Source organism: Balaenoptera acutorostrata, chromosome 3 (assembly GCF_949987535.1).
Source record: "Balaenoptera acutorostrata chromosome 3, mBalAcu1.1, whole genome shotgun sequence".
Taxonomy (NCBI): Eukaryota; Metazoa; Chordata; class Mammalia; order Artiodactyla; family Balaenopteridae; genus Balaenoptera; species Balaenoptera acutorostrata.
The window spans coordinates 139484697-139510699 of NC_080066.1; the positions used below are offsets into that span (position 1 = coordinate 139484697).

The 26003-nt window shown below is 40.8% G+C and overlaps 1 protein-coding gene across 1 annotated transcript in view; it reads right to left on the reverse strand.

Annotated features, from left to right (window-relative positions):
• Nucleotides 1–26003, reverse strand: part of RTN1 (reticulon 1) — a 254602-nt gene that overhangs the window by 135465 nt on the left and 93134 nt on the right. The window contains exon 2 of the mRNA XM_028169229.2: nt 5737–6507. Within this exon, the coding sequence (XP_028025030.2) occupies nt 5737–6507 (771 nt within the window). The remainder of the gene's footprint in view (nt 1–5736; nt 6508–26003) is intronic.

Here is a 26003-nt window from a genome sequence, read left to right on the forward strand (position 1 = left end):
TTTGATGGGCCAGGGGAAGAAAATTCTCATCCTGGATATTTCATCCCTTTCCATAGCACACATCCTTCCAATTTCTCACGCTGGCAGCCTCTGTCTAACCATACAAACTGCTAGGACTGACCAAACTCCTACTTGTACAACATTCCTAGGAGACCACGAAGCAGGCAGGCAGGCTCTTGGGCTAAGAGGACCACAGGCGACCCTGCAGGGTAGCCTGCCTCGTGTGCAAACCGGCCTGATGCTGCATCATTCAGGAGACAGGGTGCCCACTCATTCTGCACAGCTGGGTGCCCCTGGGTGGCTCTGTATGTCTATGTGATGATTTCATTAACATCTGTCTCTTCATCCTCCCCCACTCTCCCTGACCCCAGACTGAAAGCATCATGAGGGCAAAGGGTAGCCAAGGTGTTTGTTCACTATAGTATCCCCAGCACCTAGTGCAATGCCTGGCACACAGGAGTTACGCAACAAGCAGAGCTCATGTGAGGACTACCTCAGAGCTTTAGAACAGTGGTTCTTAATCAGGTGTATGGCTCAAAACTGCCCTCAGAAATTTTGACTTAGTAGAAGTAAGTCTGAATGGGGCCCAGGCATCTGCATTTTGTAACTCTAAGGGTGATTCTAAAGATCACCTCCAGTTAGGGATGGCAGATTTAGCAAATAAAAATACAGGATACCCAGTTAAATAGGAATCTCTGATAAACAATGAATTTTTTTAGTTTAAGTATGTCCCATGAAATACTGGTATTTTTATCGGGCAACCCTACCTCTAGCTGAAAACCACTGTGTTAGAGCATTCAGAAAAGAAGGCTCAAGGATGTTGCTTTATTTACTCAAGAGCAAGGATGGTATCAGACAGCTGTGGGGTGGGAGGAAAGGGCCTGATAAGTTTCATCCTGGGTAAGTAAAAGTACTACCTTAAAAAAAAAATCATCTTTATTATGAGTGAAAGGGGATTCAGTATATAGTGTAGACATTGCTCTCCATTCTTAAAGTGAAGTAAAAGTTTAACAAAGTGCTAGGAGGAATCAGGAGAAAATTTAGAACAAAAGAGATGTTTTCCTACCCTTGTTAAAAACTTATGGGCCTCTAGCTAAGACACTAGTTATGTGTCAGGGCTGACATAGCAAAGCTAGAAACAGTCATTGAAAATAATTAAATAGAATATAGAAACTGAGAAGGTTAGAACCACCCCACATGGGGAGCTGTGTTTGCTGCTGCTGATAACTATGATGATATAATTCAGATTGATAAAATGGAAGGTGAACATGGGCCAGTCTACCAAGTCACAGATGCCAGTGAACAACCATGAACAATGATGCCATTCCGGCCTCCCCTTTGCTCCCGGCTCATTCTCCACTCATCTTCCAGAAGGATCTTTTGAAAACACAAATCTAATGCTGCAGCTCTTCCCTTCCTTCTCCCCACGCAGCCACACTGACCTTCTAGCTGCTCCTGGAACACACAAGACATTCCCAGCTCCAGGCCTCTGCACTGGCTGTCTCCTTAGCCTGGCATCTCTTCCTCAGGTGTCTATATGGCTTGCTCTCTCACCCCATTCAGGTCTCTGCTGAAAACCATCAGCAGGGAAACGCATTTTCTCATGGCCACCCCATCACCCTCTTACATTCTGTCTTGCTTTATTTTTCTTCGTAACCATTATAGCGACCTGATATTACATTATTATTTATTTGTATGTAAGTCTTCTCAATTAGAACGCAAACTCCATGCATGCAGGAACCTTGTTATGTTTCACCACTGTATCCCCAGCAGTGATGGAGCAATACCTGGTATGGAGTAAATGGTCAATACATATTTGTTAAGTGGAAGGATGAATGAATGAATGGCATCACTTCCCAGATTAAAACCCTCCAATACTTTCCCATTGTATTTGGAACAAAATTCAAATTCTTCATCCTCGCATGTGAAGCCCTGAGTGATCGGGGGCCCTGTCTACCTCTCCAATTCTGTTCTATGCCATACTCCTCCCTTGCTCCTTTCGACCATCTTTCAGTTCCCAAATAATACAGCCTTGGGGCCTGTGTATTAGTTGTCCTCTGTACCCGGGGCCCCTCTTAACCCCTCTCTGAATTGTGGGCTTCTTCTCATTCAAATCTCAGATCACATGTCACCTCAAAGAGGCCATCCTTGACCCTCTCACACCCAACATTCTACCACTCTTCACAGTGTGCACACTCCATGAAATTACACTACTTATTTATGGGCTTCCTTTTATTGACTTCTCCCACTAGCAAGTAAGCTCCATGAGGGCAGGGACTTTACACATCTTGTTTACTGCAATGTCTCTGGTGCCCAGCACATGTCTGACACATTGAAGTCACGCAATAAGTATTTTTGAATAAAAGAATAAATTTTCAAAATGGGTAGGAGAATCACAGACCTCATCAATGCAAGGAAATAGCAACAGTAGTTTTCAGAGTTTAAATTGATTTACTTTTTATTGCTTATTTCTTTTTAAAGGACGCTGGGGTGGTTTTATGATGGCCTCTTGATTATTGTCCTTTCTGAGGATAACACCTCAAAGAACATCCATGACCACCATAATATACTTCTAGGTGTTTGTGTCAGAAACAACATGCTGCCGATGGGCCAGTGGTCTGGTGCATCAGGGCACTTACTATATTTCCCTAAAATACTTCACTTGTATTCATGACTGATCTTTGCTTAGAAGAAACTTTCAATATGTAAGCTGTAAGAATTTTTACCTCTGTACCTCATGGTATATTATTTAATATCATGAAAATAATTAAGTATGTTGGAGAAAGTTATAAAATGTAATAATCTATTGGAATTGAAGAAAGTATATTAGACTCCTTGCTTAAGCTTTAGGGTCTGTGGCTAAAACTGTTCTAAATTAGATCTTCTTCTGATTCATAATTCACATAATTAGGATTATTCCCCAGAGTCAGTTGATAATTCCTTATTTATTAAACAATGATAAACTGAATTCCTTTTCTTTAGGATGCTTTCCTTTTCCTCAGTCTCTATGTAGGATTATATGTAATTCTTTGTTTGTCTTACCTGTCAGCACAGGAAATGGTAGAGTGAATCAAGACCCAACAGATTAATAAGGCCCAAATCCTCCAGTGTCTATGGGCACAGTGTCACATGGTACCAGGGGCTCACAAGATGGGGAAGGGGTTAGGGTAACCCCTTGGGATAAAAAAGATAAGGAGAAAAGCCTCAATGACAAACCGAGTCCTCCTATCTCTCCTATTAATTTTATTCTTACGTGTTCTCATATGACTCAGGTGTTATGGTGTGGGATGTGTGTGGAGAGAGGAGCTGAATATGGGAGATAATTGTGTACTGGGACAGGGGACTTTCTCTTTCTGGAATAAACCTTACTTAGAATGTTTATTTGAAACAATTGCAGAGAAAACCACTGCCCTAACCCCTTGCTGTCAAATGGCCACCAACAGATCATAAAACTCCAAGATCATGGGCTTCCCTGGTGGCGCAGTGGTTAAGAATCTGCCTGCCAATGCAGGGGACACGGGTTCAAGTCCTGGTCCGGGAGGATCCCACATGTCGTGGAGCAGCTGGGTCCGTGCACCACAACTACTGAGCCTGTGCTCTAGAGCCTGCAAGCCACAACTACTGAGCCCACAAGCCACAACTACTGAAGCCCACGCGCCTGGAGCCTGTGCTCCGCGACAAGAGAAGCCACCGCAATGAGAAGCCTGCACACCGCAACGAAGAGTAGCCCCCGCTCGCCGCAACTAGAGAAAGCCCATGCACAGCAACGAAGACCCAACGCAGCCAAAAATAAACAAATAAAATAAATAAATTAAAACAAACAAACAAACAAAAAAAACTCCAAGATCATGAGAGCCAAATCCGACTTTGTCTTCTCTTGAAGATGCTCCAGAACCCCAATGAGTCGTGACTACCGAAGAAAAAAAAATTCCCTCCTAATTAATGAATCCTATATCAAGTCTTTACCATCAGATTTGTAAACTGTAGTTTTCTCATGAGGCATGTGTCATATAAATGGACCAAAACCTATAGGGTCATTTCACTCTTCCTGAAGACTGGCCAAAGTTCTTCTGTACTGACCACCAGACAACCCTGGAGCTCTGTAAACACAGCTTATAATGTAGTTTATATCTTCAGAGTGTCAGTATCTTTATGTCATGGGATAATCGAAGGGTTTTACACGCATTGCCAGAAAAACCACAAGGAGGCTTTGAGACTCAGATATGTCCCTACCTCCTGCTGTCAGTTGGGATAAATCACGCTGGAGTGTGACTATTTCCCTGGTCATCTGTCCCACTGGAAGGCAGGGACTGCTTTTTGTTTGCTTTTCAACTCCAGCATCACCAGTGCCTATTCGAGTGCCTGACCAAAAGAAAGTGTGTGTTGAGTGAATGAATGAATTTGAAAATCAGGAACTTGGTGCAATGAGTTTACAGCTGCATGAGTCTGAGGTAAGGCTGGGGAGGGGAGGAATTGATGCTAAAATCTTTAGGGAAATAAGACAGGAGGGACTTCCATTAAATCCTCTCTGTTCTAACACTTGGACTTACTGCATCATCAGGATTTAGAGCAGTCACTCCTAATTGTAAGGGTTTAGGTCTGTTTTAAGAGTTCAGTAGAAGCTCTTTTACCTGAGGTGCTAAAAATTGATTTTTTTTAACTTTTTATTTTATATTGGAGTGTAGTTGATTAACAGTGTTGTGTTAGTTTCAGGTGTACAGCAAAGTGATTCAGTTATACATATACCTATATCTATTCTTTTGAAAATTACTTTTTGTAAATCAAAAAGGTTTGTAAATTTCTTTTGGGTGGGGTCAGAATTCCAGCCACTGGAGGCAGGGGACGATTCAAGGATCTCTCATTATCCTCTTCATCCTGATGCCTCATGAGCGTTTGAGAGCGATGGAGATACAAAGGCTCCACTTCTACTACCCAGGATGGTGGCACAGGGTGGGATGGGGAAGCTCTAGCTACCACTCTGGCCTTTCATTAGGGTATGGGAGGTCCCCTTTGTGTTTGAGAGGGGTTTCGATGTGGTTTAACAACACCCTGCCTTGAGTCAGAGTAGAAGGCTCAGGTTGAAAAACATCATAGGCTAGTGAATTCTGAACTTTTTTTATTCTAACCAAATAGGATCTTTAGTTTAAAAAATAAATTGTATGCAGAACTTCAATAAGCTAAAAAGATGAAAATGATGTGCTGAGATTGAAGGGGGAGGGGAGGAGTACCCTTTGTTTAGGTTTCCTGTCACTGCCCATTCCCCCCACAAAAAAAAGACTCTAACCTCTACCCTACCCCCCTTCATTGTTCAGACTTGGAGTTGGGGCCAGGAATGTTAAATGCTCTGTCCAAGGTGGCCCAGCTGGTCTGGGAAGAACAGTCAAGGTACTCTCCACGATGCCCAGAGGTCAGGGAGGAGAGCTAACCTAGAAGCTGGCAGCATCTCCTTCTCTGCTCTGAAGAGTAAAGCCACAGGAGGATTTGAATGTCCCCAGTGTGTCATCTTTACCTCTCCCCTCAAATGAAGAAAGAAATATTTTACAAAGCAAATCTGACAGGGCTCTAAAAAATCCCAGATGTCAACCTTTGCGTAATGGGCACAAGACTGAAAAAGTTATATGTTAATTAAATCAGTTAAATTGAGATTGAAGTATTTTGAATGCAAATCTTCACTCCTTAATGTTCAGATTTGCATATGCTGGGTTTTCCCAAGGCAGGGAACACCCGTTGCCTTACCTGTTCCAGAAGACGGAGGAGTGACGGATTCTGGGCTGTCATCTTCAGGCTCTGAGACGGTGACTGTGGGGACTGTGTCAGGACTCGGTTTCAGGCAGACATCTTGCTTCTCGGGGGCCTTCTCTGGGGTAGCAGTTTCAACAGAAGGCTCGACCTCAGTCAGCGTGATTCTGACAGGGGCCGTGATCAGAGGAGCACTGTGCCGCTCTTCAGAGATATCGTCTACATACGGTTCCGACGTTGATTCTTCAAATAAATGGTCCTTGAGGATTTTTCCCTCCACAGGAGATGGTTTCTCTGCTGCACGGGCCTCTTCGGATTTTGCTGAGATGTCAGTGTCCTTATTCAAGTCCAAGTCTTTCTCTTCCAACTTGGGGTGACGCTGCTCCTGATATTTCACCTCCTCTGGCCTAGTTATGTCAATGTATTTATAGGCTTCTGCTTTCATCTGGTCCAGGGGGTCTGCTAAGATCGTGTTCACTTCAGTGGACTCTGCAGGAGTCATTTCTATTCGAGAATCAGAGCTAAACAGGCCACGAGGCTCCGTCCCAGGCACATCTGGTAAGGAGGGCCCGGGGGTACGCATCTCCGCAGGGCTCTCTGAAGCGGTGATGTGGCTGTTTTCTTTCTGAAGAATTCCAGTGAAGTACGTAGAATCCTCCCGAGGTGGGTAACAGATGTCAGAAACCAGAGATGTGTAACACACTCCTTCCCCATCTTTTGCTGCTGCTGAAAAGGTATGATCCATGGCCCTGGATACATCTGCTGCACCTGTGAATCAAAACGGCAGCAGACAGTGAGGGGGCGCCTGGCTCCAGTTCTCTCTCCAGCCTAACCCACCACCCACCCTGGCCCGTGCAGACACAGCATCCTTTCTCCTCAAGACCTCAGAGTTCCTTCGGACCACTCTCATGTTGCTTTGCCTTGTCTCCCTGATAGCCCCAGCAGACCACATAAGCTGCCACATCCAGACATGTGGGGGACAGACCCCAGAGGACTAGAAAGTTGATTCTCAACATCTGGTACTTCAAATATACAGTGACTGATTCTTACTTGGTATTATTCAACAGAAGCCTTTGTATCTAAAGTATTAATGACTCTTTAAACAGAGGTGGAAATATAGGCAAATTCAGGTGTGTAAATACAACAATAGGATAGTCCACTAGGGAGAATGGTTGCTCTTGGAGACTCAACAAGCTGGGAGAAGGCTCAAGAACCCTCTCTGGTCCAGCCCTTTCATTCAGGGACTCCTGCCCAACCTGGATTGATGCCATCCCTTCTCTTGCTAAAGGTCCTCAGAGAAAGAAACTCCCAGTTTTCCGGTGGCCTCATCCCAAAGTCGTATCACCCTAATGGAGTGCTTCCCTCTTTCTTCAGTTTTCCCCTCATTTTGTTTTTCTTTTCAATTCCCCACCACTCCCCACCCTTTGCCTTCCAGTGATATTCAAAATGACCCACTGGGAATTTCTTGGTGGGTTACTAAGGGCAAAGTAAGTTTCCAAGTTTGAGTCTATAGAATGCTTTCACCAGGCCTTCATTTTATTCATAAATGAGCCAAAAAATTCATTAATAGCAAGCAGAAGAAGGAAACCCTTTAGTATTTTTCTGTGCTGTAAAATACTGCCAGAGGGGAAGAAAACTAACATTCATTGAGGCCGTATCATGTGCTAAGCAGCAGGATTTTACCTAATTCTTTAAAACTAATTATTTAAATTAAGCCCCACACTCTCAAGAGATCACACATACACACACATTCAGCCCTTAAGACACACTCGAAGAATATTCCAGATTAGGGCACCAACTCATAAAAGTAACAAAGGTAGTAACAGTAACATAATAATATTAATAGCTAATATTTGAATCTTGCTACATGTCAGAGTACCAAGCTTTTTATTAATATTGACTCGTTTAATCATCAAAGCAATCCTAGAAGATAGGTACTATAATTAGCCTCATTCGACAGATGAGGAAACTGAGGAACAGAAGGGGTGAATGACACACCAAAGATCGCACAGGCAGGAAGTAGCGGAGTCAGGATTCTGACCCAAGCAGTCTAGAAGTCAGAAAACCTCGCCTAGTGCCCTTTGTACCTCCTTAAATCAGTTTGTGAAGTTTTTTTTTAAAGTAATTTTGAATCAGTTTTATTACAAATAAACTTATCTATTTTCTTTTCCTAGCTTTCTCCTTGGTTACATGAGCCACAGTTAGTCTAAGGGGAAGGGAAAAGCACAGAGCCTCTTCACTTCTAGCACTCTTCTGTCTCAGCACCATTGCAGGAGCTGCTTTCTTTCCTAGGAATTCTCTTCATCCAGATACCTGCATTTTACCTGCATCCCTAATCCACTCACCGCCAAGTCTTCGCTCAAATGTCACCTTCTTAAGGAAGTCGACCCTGACCACTCTATCTCAAACTACAACTCACCCTACACTCCCAAGCAACCCTGTCCCTTCCTACTTTTCCTTTTTCCTGTAGCACTTGTCTCCTTCTAATATACCATATAATTAACTTATTTATTCATTACTTATTTAATGATTGCCTCCCCCCCCCCCCCGCTTGCTAGGTATGTTCCATGAGGGCAGGAATCTTTGACTATTTTGTTCATTAATGTAGCCCAAAACCTAGAACAGGGCCAGGCACATGGTAGGTACTCAATAGATATTTGCAAAATTAAAGAAGGTAATTTTGAAGTTTAGAATAAAGCATAAATAACACAATGTGTGAGAAGACATGTTGGAACATACCCCTAAATTGCTAATGACATTCACTTTATTCAGCAAGTAGCCTAATTTTGTGAGCAAGAGGCCAGTTTAAATCTGTACATTTCAGCTAGTCTTCTAGTTATACTTCCTTTGTATATGGCAGCCCCGCTTTTCAAGTTAGACAAAAACAAAAACAAACTGAATAACAAAAGGAATAGTAGTAATGATGGGTCTTATTGCCTACCATACATAGACCACCAAAGAAAAACTATTAAATTTAAATCCATGTGTGCACACACACCATTATCCTAAAGGATATTTAAAGCTTCTTTCATTATATGGGCTTAGCCTACATGTAGAACTCACTGGAGGCAGGGATATCAATGCAGAGATATTTCACTACAGACATTTGGATCCTGGGATTCTCTACCACAATTACCTGGAACCACTTCCACATGTTAATAAGTAATGGTTCACCAGAAAGTGAGGAGGGGTTTGCCACTGGATATAAATAGTCTGGGGAGTGGGGGAGGGGATGCTCTCCTGCGGAAGACACAGTAGATAGTTTCCAGGGCTGTGTCACAGCCATTATCATTCAACTTTCAGTCAATGCTTCTATTGCAGGGGCCACCACAGGACTCCCGACCCTTATAGCCCTGCAGCCCACTGTCTCCTGCCACCAGTTATCACACTAAACACAACTGTCACCTATTCAGCAACTGGTCCCAGGGCTCTGCCTTGCCTCACTGGATAATCCTTAAACTCTGCAGCCTAGCATTTGAGAGACATGAATGATGTGAATGCCACCTGGCCACAGCCCTGTCTCCACGACTCCTCTTACTTACCCCCTACTCCAGGCATAGAAAGCCCTTCACAATGTCACACTCACTCTACCAGCCTTTCTAGCCCTTTCACTCTCCAATTCAAACTCTCAGCTCTGGTTAATAAAAACTACCGATCACTTCTCCAACACTTATTCCTTACAATCTCCACATCCAAATCTCCACCTTTAACTTCAAGCCATTAAAGAAAAACAGCTTTAAATTCTACCCACTCCAAGATGAATTTGCTGACCACACCTGTCAAGACCTGACCCCTTCCTATTTTTCTCCCTCCCCTATCCTGTAGCACTTAATTATATTGCTTGTGTCACAGGCATGACACACGACTTCTATATGTCTACGTCATCTCCTGCCAACCTGTCAGTTCCTGGAGTCTGAGGCTCATGTCTTGCACACTACGTTGTACATAGTAGGCACCCAATACAAAATGAATAAATGAATGAATGGACCAACCAATCAATGAGTAGACATTCTATGCAGAACAAACTAATTGATGCAAGTTACAAAGAGGATGTTTTTAATCTATTATGTGAAAGAACTATCCAGAATTCAAGTCATCCAACAATGGAATGGAGCTGAATCTCAGGAACAAGACTGTTATGATCCCAGTGGGCAGGCAGATAGAGAGAGGCCCAGAGTCTGTCTAGGCAGGAACCAGCATTTGGTAGAAAGTTGTATGGGACAACAGCAGAAGTCTCTTCCAACTCTCTATGATTTTTATACCAATTGGCTGCCACCATAGTGGGACACAGCTTCCTTTACTTCTTTGCCTGTACAATGGAATCAATATAATTTTCCCTGAGGTGATGCCACAGAGCTTGCCAGATATATGGTAATAATTGAGGGAATAGACTCTAGATTACATCTATATTACTTGAGAGACTATAAATAGAGTCAGTTATTGGGAAGAACTCCCACCCCTGAAATCCTCATCTTACTAGCTTCGTCTTGCTCAGAAAACCCAGCATAAAATTGGAAGGACTCCTTTGTCACACTCTACAAATACTACCAAGTAGAGGAAGAGGAACAAAGCCATTTGTGTAAATCACACATTTTAAATGGGACCATGTAAGAACCCTCATAAAAGCAACAAATAATCTAAATACTCTAAATGTGGTCATGTCCCATTTCTTAAATTGAGCTAAATACCCTGAAAGATTCTCAAGGTTCGAAGTTATTGAATTTGAAAATGTGTATACATTACATAGGGCCTGTTAGATAGAACTCTTGAAAATAGGAAGTCCTTGTAGACAGTAAATTATGTGAGAGCAGAGTCCTGTGGGATCACTGGAAATGGGAAGCAGAACTGAGCCTCAAGGCTCAGGAAAGCCAATTAATCCTTGTCAGCGCTTCCTGCAGAGCTGGCAGCTGTGGGGACTGAGGCAGACAGCATAAGCCAGTTGCCCCAGGCAGGAACCAATACTGTTATATTGTTAGATACAAATCCACTAAATAAAAGGGCTTTCCTTGTCTAGACTAGAAATTACTACTTTCTTTATATAAGCAAGGATTCCTGGGAACATCTGATTTCCTCATTCTCTCTGGCTATTGCCTTGGCCATCTAGAAACCTGATTCACGTGGAGGCAGATGTACATCGAGAGTCAATGTGTGGACTCACACGTGGCCGGACAGGAGGGCACAGCAAATTTAAAATGGGATTGATTTTCAAATTTTCATTTTACAAGGAACTTTTTAGGAGAGTACTTATAATAAAAGCTGAAGGAGCCATAGGTCACTATTTCCAGTCAAAAGCTAAGTGGAAGAAGAATGAAAATAAGCTAAAACTATTGCCATTAAATCATATGTGCTGATAAAATCAGGCTTTTGTATTCACCAATGTCCTACATCAGAAATGCTAATCATGAGCTAGACAAATTCAGCAGTCTCCTAAACGGTGGGTGTTTTATTTTATTTTTTTAATTTCTTCGGCAATACTAAGGAATGATGACTAGCTGAAGACAGTTTGACTTTTCTCAAGGAAAGTTTCAATCCTACAATCCTCATTCTTGACTCTGATTTATCCTTACCGAATCAAGCTCATTGAATTGCTAGCCTACAGCTTAGGTTTGTATTCTGGCTCAACTACTATCATTGTGAGACTCTGGGCAAGGTAGCCTCTCTGAGACTCGTTTATTCAGTTTTAAAATGGGGGCAATAATAGTTCCCATCTTATTGGGCTGTTATAGGGATTAAATGAGATTATGCACTTAGCTCTACTCCTGGCACATAGTACACACACTCAGTAAATGAGAGCTGTGGATTTCATGATTACCTCTATTTTGCAGGGAGGACACCAGCATTTGCAATATATACCATCTGTCCATTTGGTACTTTATCCTATCTAGTGACATGTGATCAGGGTCGTTTGGGCCAGAGGAGTTAAATATAGCCAGTCCACACTCATGTTGCCCTCTGGGGTCTGCTGTAGATGCTGAAGTCCCAAGAGTGCAAGGCCAGGGTTCTCTGCACAGCTCCATGAGCAGGTGGTTGGGTGTTAAGTACTTTCTAGTGATACAACTGATGGATCCTGTCATGAACATGGTGATGACTGACTTGGGTATGATATGTTGAAATTTACCAAGACAACAGAAAAGGAAGGCGAGTATTTGGTACCCACAGATGAGGTTTCTCCCTTGTGGACAGAGCTCATTCTGACTCCTCAGGGTGGAGATAAGGGGTCTATAGTTTAAGATGATACTTCTGTAACTCAATAAAGACCCTCTCATTGCACTGAAATGGAAACATTGAGAATGCCAGAAAGAAAGAATGATTACATGAAAAGGTTTTCTGAACACAGAGGTAGATGTGCTCCATTAGATGAACATCTGGATTAAAAATAAAAACAAAACACCAATTACTGTTTGAATAGAGTCAACACTAACACGTATAGGGGACAATAGTTCCATTAATTGAGAAATATTTTTTAAAGGGGGGAGCATATAAAAAACTGGAATGACAGTAGGAGTAGGGTGAGAGATGCATGTTAAAATTCAAGAATTAAAGGCCAGGGGGCTTCCCTGGTGGCACAGTGGTTGAGAATCTGCCTGCTAATGCAGGGGACACGGGTTCGAGCCCTGGTCTGGGAAGATCCCACATGCCGCGGAGCAAGTAGGCCCGTGAGCCACAACTACTGAGCCTGCACGTCTGGAGCCTGTGCTCCGCAACAAGAGAGGCCGCGACAGTGAGAGGCCTGCGCACCGCGATGAAGAGTGGCCCCCGCTTGCCGCAACTAGAGAAAGCCCTCACACAGAAACGAAGACCTAACACAGCCAAAAATAAATGAATTAATTAATTAATTTTAAAAAAATTAAAAAAAAGAATTAAAGGCCAGAAACAGTGACCCAAAGTGAATCTGCATTTACTTTTCCCAGAATCATTTGCCCTTAGACTGCCTATGTGATGGATGGTAGTAGCCTGCACAGAGAGAGGTTAGGCAGTGAGGCTTTTCCCCTGAAACTCCCACTCATCTTTTCTAAATGCTAAGAAATCAGCAGGCCCACGGTATGGAGGCTGTGACACATTTGACAACAGAGCCATCTATGAGGGATGGATATGCCAGGGAGGCTCCAGGAGCCTCTGTGTCACTTAGAAAACATTCTCTTCTAAAATTAAGTACCCTGTTATTTAACATGACAAATGGGCACTGAGAAATTCAGGTACATCCATTCTTTAAAAATTTATCTATGTGATTAGTTAACTGAGTAAAAAGGAAAAGATGAGCCTGCATTCCCCAGCAAAAGACTTGAAGCCAATGCTGATGACATGCTCGGGGTTTAAGAACATGAGTAAGTACTCTTTCTTTCCCCAACTCACTGCCTTATTTAAACCTCGCCTGACAGAATAACAGATTTAGCTGTCGGGATTGTAAAATTAATGTTTAATAAAAAATGATTCAGCAAGTTTTGGGTTTTTCCCCCACTATGAAGAGCCAGGGCTTGCATTGCCTGTGGAGTTTTCACTTTAGCAGAAAATTCTGTTAGAGGAAAAAACCTGGCCTAGCAGCAAACCACTGTCTAAGTTTCTCTGACGGTTCTCAGCAGGGTCTTGGAAAGCATAAAGCTGCCAAGTGCTGAGATGCAAAGTAAGCCCAAGTTCTGATGAGCGTCGAAGTGTGGGGACTTCTTTTGCCTGTGTTCAAAGATGGAAATGTGATTCTGCAGCCCTCTTGGGTGGGGAAAATTTTTGGGGGGGGAGGGGGTAAATATTTATTTATAATTTACTTAGATTTTAAGAAAAGTTCCTTAAAACCCTACCTAGACTTCCCATTGCTTTTTTTAAAATACAAGCTTTACTGATTTATAATTCACAAACCATAAAATTCACTCCTAAAGCATGCAACTCAGCAGTTTTTGTATATTCACAGAATTATGCAACCATCACTATTAACTAATCCACCCACTTAATTTAGATATATTCCACTTTTAATGTTTTCAATACAGAAAAAGCTCTAAGTTACCTTCACCATGCAAAGCATTACCTTTGGAACAACAAAAAAAGTTATCCCAATCTTTGTATTATTTGTTGAAGAATTTTGCTCTCTAATTTCCAAAGAGAAAAATAACTGTTCTTGGTCGTTTCCTTAATGCTATGTATATATTGATAGTAGCAAAAAAATACGTACTATGTTTCTGTTTACACTTTAATAGTTCTTTCACTCCCTCCCCTGACAGAGAATCATCTAGCTAATCCTCAGAAACCTTCTTACATGACCTTTCTCCCTTACTTCCCATCCATGGCTACTTCCCCAGCTGGACCCTTATCACCTTCTACTTGAATTAATGTGATAGTTTCCTCAGTGTTCTAGGGGTTCCAGCCTTGCCTCTTCTTTGTGCCACCTTGCACACAGCTGACACATTCATCTCCCTAAAACACCACTTTCACCGTTTCACTTCTCTGTTCCAAAGCTTTTGGTGAGCATCTTTGCCCATCCTTTGGCTTAGAATTCAGGATCATCATCAATGAGACCCCAGTCTGCCTTTATGGTTTTATTTCTGAGCCTGCTCAAGAAACACACCTGTTCACCCACAAACATGAGATTTTCAACTTCTATGCCTCTGTGCAAGTCCTTTTCCTCAACTGAAAGGCCCCTTCACTCCTCCCTAAGTCCAAATAAAGCCTCTGGTGATGCCACACCTCCTCTAAGCAGCCTCCTCCTACCACCCCACTCCTCACTGCTTTCTCCCTCATCTCCACTCTGAGGCATGACCATTTGTTTGGGGTTCACCAGCTTTTCTGCCTTTGTCACCAGTTATCTTTTTTCCTATACTGGTTGAGAACCATGTCTTATACTTCTTCATATCTTTGAGTTCCTAGCACTGTGCTTTGCACATAGTATGTACTCAGTAATCACTGAATGGATGATTACCTCCATATTACCATCTGATTGAGTCACATTCAAGAACTTTTATTATAAGCTTTACCATTAATCATGTATTAATTCAATCAAAAAGATTTGTTGAACACTTACTATATGCAAAGTGGAGGACATTCCCATATATATGTAGGCTTAGAAATCTGGTGTCACAAAAATCCACTATGAAGTCATTGTTTGTAACTGGAAGTTTGGGTATCCCTGGCTGCTTGTGGCAGTGAATGCTGGGGAGTGGCAGTGATGTTGGAGGATCATAATAAGAGGAGGAAGGTCCTATATGGAGCCCTGACATGTCATATATCCTGATTCATCTTTCAGGTCAGGCATGGCATTATCAGAAAAAAAAAATAAAGATGAATTCGAAGGGTTCTTTGAAGTTACCAAATTCAATCCTCCCTCAATTCCAGGATCTCATCCACAATATTCAGGATTGGCCGTCTCTGAACCTTAGTTTGGATATTCACGTTCATAGTATCACACTGTTTGCTATGAAAACCAATTAATTATAATTAATAAGTGTTTGTAGTTAGGTCCTGGGGTCAAATGCATGACTTTTAATACAGACTCCAACATTTACTAGCTCTGTGGCAGATTTTCTAATGCCTTTGTGCTTCTATCTCATCTGTTAATAATAATTATCACCTCATAGAATTGTTGTGAAGATTAAATGAGATGGTGGGATCAAAGCACTAAGAATCACGCCTGATACACATTAAGGGCTCATTATTATTTTTAGAATTGAACTTTACACCTCACTTTTGCTTCTAGCCTTTAGTCCCAGGTTTGTCTTCAGAGTCTGTTAGTGGAAGCAGATAACTTAAATAATCACAAAACAATACAGCACATAAAGGGCTAATCTCCCTAATATATAAACAGTTCCTAGAATTCAAGAAGAAAAAGCCTATGGATCTATTTTTTTGGATAATGAAAAAAGGGTAAGAATAAACACTGCATGGAAAAAGCAATATAAATGACCTTAGAGCATAAAAATGCAAATTAAAACAACCCTAAAATGACATTTCTCCCTTATCAGATTGGGAAAAATTCAAAAAAGTTTGGCAATACACTCTTTGGTGAGGCTGAAGGAAAACAGGCACTCACGTACTGAGACAAGTCTGGTAGGAGTAGACTATGATATAATTCCTACAGAGGGCAATTTGGCAGTGCCTATCCAAATTACAAATGCATTTATTCTTTTTTTTTTTCTTAACATCTTTATTGGAGTATAAATGCTTTACAATGGTGTGTTAGTTTCTGCTTTATAATAAAGTGAATCACTACATTTACATATATCCCCATATCTCCTCCCTCTTGCATCTCCCTCCCACCCTCCCTATCCCACCCCTCTAGGTGGACACAAAGCACCAAACTGATATTCCTGTGCTATGCAGCTGCTTTCCACTAGCTACCTATTTTACATTTGGTAGTGTATACATGTCAATGCTACTCTCTCACTTCGCCCCACCTTACCCTTCCTCCTTCCCATGTCCTCAAGTCCATTCTCTACATCTGCATCTTTATGCCTGTCCTCCTGCCCCTAGGTTCTTCAGACCAATTTTTTTTTTTTTTTAGATTCCATATATATGTCTTAGCATATGGTATTTGTTTTTCTCTTTCTGACTTACTTCACTCTGTATGACAGACTCTAGGTCCATCCACCTCACTACAAATAACTCAATTTCGTTTCTTTTTATGGCTGAGTAACATTCCATTGTATATAGGTGCCACATCTTCTTTATCCATTCATCTGTAGATGGACACTTAGGTTGCTTCCATGTCCTGGCTATTGTAAATAGAGCTGCAGTGAACATTGTGGTACATGACTCTTTTTGAATTACGGTTTTCTCAGGATATATGCCCAGTAGTGGGATTGCTGGGTCGTATGGTAGTTCTATTTTTAGTTTTTTAAGGAACCTGCATACTGTTCTCCATAGTGGCTGTATCAATTTACATTCCCACCAACAGTGCAAGAGGGTTTCATTTTCTCCACACCCTCTCCAGCATTTATTGTTTCTAGATTTTTTGATGATGGCCATTCTGACCGGTGTGAGATGATATCTCATTGTAGTTTTGATTTGCATTTCTCTAATGATTAATGATGTTGAGCATTCTTTCATTTGTTTGTTGGCAATCTGTACATCTTCTTTGGAGAAATGTCTATTTAGGTCTTCTGCCCATTTTTGGATTGGGTTGTTTGTTTTTTTGATATTGAGCTGCATGAGCTGCTTGTAAATCTTGGAGATTAATCCTTTGTCAGTTGTTTCATTTGCAAATATTTTCTCCCACTCTGAGGGCTGTCTTTTCGTCTTGTTTATGGTTTCCTTTGCTGTGCAAAAGCTTTTAAGTTTCATTGGGTCCCATTTGTTTATTTTTGTTTTTATTTCCATTTCTCTAGGAGGTGGGTCAAAGAGGATCTTGCTGTGATTTATGCCATAGAGTGTTCTGCCTACGTTTTCCTCTAAGAGTTTTATAGTGTCTGGCCTTACAACAAATGCATTTATTCTTTGAACCAACAATCTTACTTACAAAAATTAGTCTACAGACATACCTGCATGTGTATAAAGTGAATATTAACAAAGTTATTCACTGCAGCATAGTTTGAAATAACAAAAGTTGGAATCAGCTTAAATACTCATTATCAGGACCTGATTAAATGAACTCTGTACTTCTACACATAGAATACTAAGTAGTTGTACAAAAAAAACTGAAGACAATCTCCACGTACTGATATGGAAAGATTTTCAGATATTGTTAAGAGAAAAAGCAAGATGCAGAGTATGTGTTATATAGATAGAGATATATAGACACAGATATGTAGAATGCTAACTCTCATGTAAGAAAAGGGGGAAATAAGAATATATGCTTGCATTTGTTTGTATCTTCATAAAGAATCACTGGGAGAATACACAAGAAACTAATTATTAGCCATGGGAGTGGGACAGCATAGAGTAACAGAAGTGGAAGGGAGACTTTTCATTATGTACTTCTTTTAAAAATTTATTTTCTTCTTTCAACCAAATGAATGTATTACTCTTTAAATTTTTAATTTCATTTAAAAATAAAGAAAAAGAGAACAATGTGGGATGATAGTAATAGTGTTGCACAAACTATCATGGGAACCCCCAGCCCAGCTTCCTTCTTCCACATGACAGATGTTCAAAGATTTGAAGCAGATGTGTCCTCTCTTAGGTTCTCATGGCTCAGGCTAGAGCCTTCTTCATTCTCTCTTTCACATGATTTGTTTTCCTCACACTGGGAGCTCCTAAGAGACATGAACTGTACCTGTACCTCACTGTTTCCCTCATGCTAAGCATGTTTGCTGGCATATAGGTTTTATTTGGTAAATACTTATGGGATAAATCAATGACTGTGTTTCCATACTCATCATACTGGTTACAACCAGGGGATACACTATAGTTTGTCATTATCCCTGTAAAATCTGACCTGGACCTGACTACAACCTGATGAGGCCAGAGACGGACAGTGAGACAATTTCCCCTCCCAGTTTTGATTCCCTTGACTTAAACTTCCTATTTTTATTCACAAACCTTTATATTTTCGGCCCTGTACTATTAGCTCATGTTGCATTTCTGTCCAACTAAAACATGTGGGTATATAAATTTTTTTTAAAACTGTATAATTTCAAATTGCACTTTTAGCCACAGCACTGGGTATATCTCATAAGTTTGAAAGACATTAAAGTCAGATGCAAAGATTTTTTGTAATTGCCTATGACCTGCATCTATCATTTAGAACAGATTGAAGAAGACCGTAGAAAGGGAATTTACCTCACTCTGGAATAATCCACAAGATCAAGATAAAGCTAGAGTTAGGGTGTCTCATTAGAATGTGTTTTATAAAGGGAAATCTATGTCCACACAGCATAAGGCGACCCTTGCAGGGCTGCCATCAGCCCATACTGTGTCTTGACCAAAAAAAAAAAAAAAAAAAAGATGTCCTTCATCTGGCAGATACAGACCAGTGCCTGAGACATGCATCCTCTGCTGAAAATCTTGGATTTTGTGCCTGCGTTGGGAATTGAACACAGATCCCTAGAATCTAAAACAATGTTATGTAAAGTGATACACTTTGGGAGGCACATAAGGAAGGACAAAGGAGGATGACTGAGGGATAATTCTGTTAGAAAGATGACATGTCACGTGGCATGACATGGTATAAAGTATGTTACAGCATGCTGTGGTGTGGTGTGAATGGTGTGTGCTGTGCTGTGTTGTGCCCTGACATGACAGAGCATGCAGTATGGAGCGCTAGGACATGCTGTGGTTTGTTGTGTGAGGGTGCTTTGAGTGTGGCATTCTGTGACAGAAAAGTCCCAAGCTTTAGAGGACTTGGCCTTCCATCTCTCCATCAAGTTACTGACCTTTAATAAGTCATTAAATTCTCAGGAAATCTGTTTCCTCACTTGCAAAAGGAAGATAACAACAACTAACATTTAAATTGCATGCTTACCAGGTGCTAAAAATGGATTATCTCATTTCAAGCTTAAACAATCTGAGGGCTTTTTTTTTAAACCACACCCATACTATTGATAAAGAAACGGAAGCTTAGAGAGGTTAAGGAACTGACTGTGAGGAACACAGCCAGAAAAGACAGACTCAGATCTTGGATTTAGGGCAATCTGACTCCAAAGCAGATGCTATTAGCACTATTCTCAGAACTGCTGTGAGGATTAAAGGAGACTGAATGATTTGTCACCAGCAAAGCCCATTAACAATTCCCAGGAAATAAAAATAGAATCTGGGTAATAAAGTCTAACCTTTTTTTTTTTTTCTCCTTCATGCTTAGTCTAGTTTCATTTGCTCATAGGTTGCCTCAGGCAGAGGCCTAGCACCTGGCCCTTCAGATCAGAGGTCCTAGCAAGACAGGGCTGTGCCGACACCTCAGGTAAGTGGGTCCCGTTTAGAAGTGCTGCCCACGACACTCAATTAAAGATGGCCGCAGCAGCAGGCTGTGAGCAGAGACTCTGCGACCGCCCCAGGGGAAAACTCCGCCCACTCCCCCTCCCCTCTGATGAGATCCCTATAAAGCAGCCCCGCCCACAGGCTGCTGGGGAGAGCATGTGCTCTGAAATGGGAGCTCCCACCTCTCCATTCTTTATTAAAGAATAAAGCTTTCCTTTCCTTCCTAAACGAAGAACTCAGTCTTGTTCTATTGGCGTGAGCCACACTGGGCAGGAGGACCCTTTTTGTGGTCGGACCTGAAAGGATCAATAGCATGATTAACATTAGCTACCATTCTGCATTTACACAGTACACCTTCTTCCTCAAGTTTTCAAAATCTAACTCCTATGTTCTGGAATATTTGAAATTTAATTTGGGATTTTGAGCATTCCTAATTTTAAACATAATCTCATGTGGAATGCAGGTTGTAAGAGTAGAAACAGGTGAATGACATGTGGGGACAAATTAACATAAAACGGGAATTCAGGACGCATCACTTGGTAGGCTCAAAGGCAAACCACTTGACTTTAACACACACATACAAACAATCACATGCAGTCACAATCAAAATATATGTAGAAAATTTATTCTATTAAGGTGTACAGAAAATGGAGCCCAGAGGTAGCTATACTAATCAAGGAGAAAGAAAAGAAAGATTAATGCCCTTTATCAACAACAGCATTCATTTTGCTTCTCTGAGCTATCTGATCTATGGGCCGAGGTAGTGTTTAAAGCAAGACAATAACTCAGCCATTGATTTGCCAGAGTTTGGGAGTATTGATCCAAGTGGCTTGAGTGCTCAGTCAGGAAACTACATCAAGATTCCTTTTCTTCCCATTTTCTTTCCTTTTATCTCCAAGAAGAAAAAGAACAATAAATAATAAGCAATAAATTCAAAACACATAATTTCTGCCATCAATGCAAAATTTCAATCAACTGCATATTTGAAGGGGATAACTGAAATATCGCACTGTTCTAGTATAAGCTACCTGCATGATGATCAATAAAAATGCACTGTGTTTTGGGGAATTTGGAGAAAGATTGCTATTGTGAGGAAAATGAGACTTACACTGGGGATCTGAAAATACATATGTTTTAGAGAGGCAGAGGGAAGCAGTACAAAGTTATTTTGGGAGCAGAAAATAATAGCAAAGGTAAAGATGAAGTAATGAGTAGGAAAGAATCCCAACTCCAACAGGAGAGCTTGGGAAGCAGTGGGAAGTCAGGCCAGAAGGGGTGGCTGGGATTATGAAGCCAGTGTGAGGGTTTCATAGAGATGGTGGGAAACAAGGATCCAGTGATTGTTTTAGAGCAGTTAGTCCAATAATAGCTCCCACAATGGCAGCATACAGGTTTGGGAGTCATGTCAAATTAATTTGTGATTTTTTTTTAATTATAAAAGCAATATTACATGATCACTATAACATTTTTTTTTAATACGTAAGTACACAGAGGCTAAGAAAAAGAGTGGTTTCAGCAGATGCCATGAAAAAATAGTGAACATTCAGCAGGACTTGCTTTTAAATATAGCCTGCGGACTTTCCTGGTGGCTCAGTGGTTAAGAATCCACCTGCCAATGCAGGGGACATGGATTCAATCCCTGGTCCAGGAAGATCCCACATGCCGCGGAGCAACTAAGCCCGTGCGCCACAACTACTGAGCCTGCATTCTAGAGCCTGCGAGCCACAACTACTGAAGCCCATGTGCCTAGAGCCCGTGCTCTGCAACAAAAAAAGACACAGCAATGAGAAGCCCGTGCACCACAACAAAGAGTGGCCTCCGCTCGCTGCAACTAGAGAAAGCCTGCACGCCGCAACGAAGACCGAATGCAGACAAAAATAAATAAATAAATTTATTTAAAAAAAAAAAAAAAATATATATATATATATATCCTGGAGTTCTAGGCTCCAGAGAGCACAGCTGTCAAAGAGACCAGAGAAGGTAGGTTCAGAAGAAAGTTCTTTAATACAGAAGTGCCTGGCTCAGGAAGTTTCACAGAAGTGAAGGGTTTTGAGCTCAATCTTGAAGGATGTGGAGGATTTGTATAGGCCAAGGTATAGGTAATAAACTTCCAAGGACAGAAGCTTTGATGCTCTGATGTTCAGTCAAATGTATTCAGAGAGTTATTTGAATTTCTACAAATCCCATCTAAATTTTGGACACCATCTCACAGGCATTTTTTTAAGTAGTCTGAAATGAATCTGTCATGTTTGAGGGCAAAAAAATAGACTCCCTAAACAAGCTAGTATATGAACAGTTGAAACAGTCTGGATAAAACCATAAATAAATAAAAGCTTGCAGAGGATACTGCATTTCATTCTATAAGATTCATAAAATGAGAGCAGAAGCCAAAACCAAATGTGTCCTGGAAGAGGAACCAGCAACCAATTACTATGTAAATAATTCAATATAAGCATTAAATTTTCATGTTTTTTTAAAAAAACTCCTAAAAATAATCTGCAGGACATTATCTCCCACATTTGTTGTTTGAAGCCCTCTAATCATGACTCCTAAGAACTGTACTTGTTCTAAGGACTGAATTAACAGATTGGGCCACAAACAAAAGTCAATCACATTTAATTACTATTTTTTTAGAAAATTTGGTTAACAATTAGCTGAAATTTTAATCTGTCCCTTAACACAAAGTGTTTTTCAAAATAAATGTTTCTTGAAAAAAGCAATTGGAAAGAAAATACGAGATCAAGCTTTCCCTTTCCTAACTGTGGAGGAACAGGCCAGAGTGAATATATATCTTCTCTTCTACCTTTGTTTTTATTATTTTTGCTCCAAACTCATGTACATTATTCAACATATTTTTTATTTATCTGGAAGTTGGTAAGTCAGACGCCAATAAGATGCACTTATATTTTGAGAAGAAACAAACAGTTAAAACAGAGCTATCCAATTGCTTGTTGGCTGTTGGTCATTGTTTGTCAGATGATCCCCGAGAGAACTGATTTTTGAAAATGCTATCCTTTAAGGTAAATTCTTTAATTCCTTAATGTTTCGTATTTCTTCTCTAAATGTCAAGATTAATTGTTTCAATACTATTTCTTAACATATATTTATATCCTATATATGAATCTTTTCTTCCTAACTAAAAGAAATGGAAGGAAACAGCATTTGTTGAATACTTGTTATGTGCCTGCCAGTCACAATGTTAGATGATGCCAGTCAATAACTACGTGAACGTTCTACAGTAACTGTTTAGTAGTACCGTGAGAATTATGAAGACAAGCCAAACCCAATTATGATATAGCAAATTATATTTTTCAGTGTTTAGTTGTTTAACTTCATTCATCCAAATATAATGAGTGCCTACTATATGCTAGGCACTTATTCCAGTTTCTGAGGAAATAACAGTGCATAAGACAGATAAATAGTCCGTGGCCCCATGGAGGACAGAACTAAACAACAAACAACAAGCAACAAACAAATAAAAACACAACTATGCAGGCATAGCAAGAACTGCTCATTGTCCCCCAATGTTTATCTTGTCCCCCTTCCCTTTAGCAATAGACCCCCCTCAAGGAATTTTAGCATATGGCCACCCAGCTAAAGACTATACACTTCCCAACTTCCCTCTAGGTGTGGACACATTACCAGGATATGAACAGAAGTGAGGTGTGTGCCTCTAGATCACATCCTTCAAAACGAAGGTTGTTGCCCTCCACTTTCTTTGCCCTTCCCATGACTTAAGTCTATGAACAAGGTCTCTTTGAGCCAGCTTTAACAATGCAGATGAAGGCAGTACTCACAGAGAAAATGGGCAAGAAGACAGAAGGAATCGGGAGCCCTGGGGCAGACCCTCACCTGACCGTTCACCTGCCTCTGGACTGTCAAATAAGAGAGAAATAAACTTCTAACTTGTTTGAGCCACTCTGTTTTTGTATCTTTTTGTTACAGAAGCTTAGCCTACACCTTAATTAATATAGCAAACAAGTAAAATAACTAACAGTTATAACAAGTGCTCTGAAGGAAACAAACAACTGGATAAGAAAAAAAATAAAAGCTTATCAGTGGGGAGAGATGGGTTACTTTAGAAAAGATGCTCAGGCCACTCTTAGGGGGTGACATTCAAGCTGAGACCTAAAGGATGAGAAGAGGCAATATGCAATTTTTTGTTTTCTTTTGGTGAAACATAATGGAATCCTTGAATTTTTCCTCTCTATGTTTCAACTGCTTTGTTCTTCTTACTCCTGCCCATGGGCCAGAGTGCAAATATTATACACCGGTATAAAAGCCCTGGGATAGGTCCATTACTGGGGTACCTGATCTCTCTGAATGTGCCACAGTTGTCAATTTTATGTGAAAAGCCACATACATCAGTTAACCAGCCAGTTACAAACCTTATTGAATGGCTGTCTACCTTAACTTATAGTCACACTAGACTGGGAGATACTTGAAGGCAAGAATGGTCCTACTGTCTCTGTATCTCTAGCACTCTTACTGAATGACTAAGTTTACAAAGGACTCACCAAATGTTTGAAAAATTCCCTTTTCTTTGGCAACACAAAAATAGGACCTCAAAGCAACTGTATCTTTTATGACAGCTCTTCCAAAAATGTGGTCATGGTCCAATGACTAAAATCAGGATTTAGATCATCTGTCTTGTCCTCACAAGGGCTGGACCACTAGAGGTAACTGAAGTATGGCTCTACCTCAGAATGGTGGATGCATCATGGCTATTGATCTGGTCTATTTTCGTCATCTTTGCACATAGGCTACAGGGCCCCGGACTGTGTTTAGAGGGCTACACATCGCCTCACCCCCATCCCCCGCCCCAGCTTCTACTCTGTCAATGGCTCAGAGATGAGGGCAGGGGAGTCTTATCCATGAAATGACTGTTTCAGGGCCTTGAGCTTTGTCACTAACATATTAACATGGTTCTCTTCCCCTCCTTTTATTTAATTCTGTGTGACTCATTGTTTAAAAAAATTATACTAGCTAATAATAAGGATGACAATAGCCGGATTTATTTAACTTTCTTATGTGCTAAGCACTGTGCTAATAGCTATACATACATTAACTCTTTTAAGCTCTTTAACAATCCTGTGAGGAAGGCACTATTGTTATCTCCATTTTATAGATGGGAAAACTGAGAATTAGAGAAAGTACATGACGTGAACAAGGGATCAAATTTCTACAGTCATAATCATCTTAGCTTGCCCAACGCGTTATCCAGGATGTAGGACTTTCAGTGCTAAAACTGGGAGTGTCTTGGACAAACCAAGACAAATTGGTTACCCTATAAATAACTGAAGAAGAATTTGAACGTAGGTAGTTGGACTCTAAAGCCATTGCTCTTGATCATGATGTTATCCTGCTTATTTTTTAAGTATTCATTACTGTTATAGACTGTGTCCCCCCCAAATTCATATGTTAAAATCCTACCCCTCAATGTGATGGTATGAGGAAGTAGAGCTTTGGGGAGATAATTGGGATTAAATGAGGTCATGAGAGTGGAGCTCTCAGTAATGGTATCAGTGCCCTTATAAGAGTCACGAGAGAGTTTGCTGCTCTCTGCTCTCCACCATGTGAGGACACAGCAAGAAGCCTGCAACCCAGAAGAGGGCCCTAACCAGACCTGTCATCCTGGTCTTAGACTTCCAGGCTCCAGAACTGTGAGGAATAAATTTCTGTTGTTTATAAGCCTCCCATTTTATGGTATTTTGTTATAGCCGCCTGAGCTGATTCAGACAGTTACTAAAAAGAATGGAAGTTCTCTGTAGGGTATTTAGCAAATATTAAATGGAAACAGTAATAGCTGGAAGGTCTTTTACATGAAGTTATGTCATTCTGCATTGCAATCTCCATTAGGGTGTTTTTCAAGACACTATTAACATATGCACTTTAAGAAAGATGCTTTTTGATTTGGCACCTGAATAAAGTCAGTATCAATACATAGCATTTCTGAGGCTCTACAATATGAACATGAATATGAAAAGATTCACCACTAAACCTCATGATAAATGAAAAAAATTTTCATGGACACTTTCCCCAGCAATGAGTGTTTTGCTGCTAGAATTCCAGAATAATTTATAAGAACTCTGCTGGGAACCCTGAAGGAGCAAGCCCTGCTCCTTGCAGAACCTGTCACATTGTGCAAGAAGCTGAGAAAGTAGAACGCTGAAATGCAGTCTTATAAGATAGGCCATGAAGATTTTGTTTGCATTAAGATTAAACATAAACAGAATTAAAATAAAAAGGATTATTTCTCTTTGGCTTTATCACACAACAGTCTAAACAATCTCCGCTAACATCAAAGGTGTAGGCACCTCTTAGCTGGTTTGAGGGGGAAAAAGATCCACTTTGACTCATCATGTGGTCACTGGAATCCCAGCTGCAAAGGACAGAGTCAATAAGCAGGTCTTATGATACCAAGGTAAGAC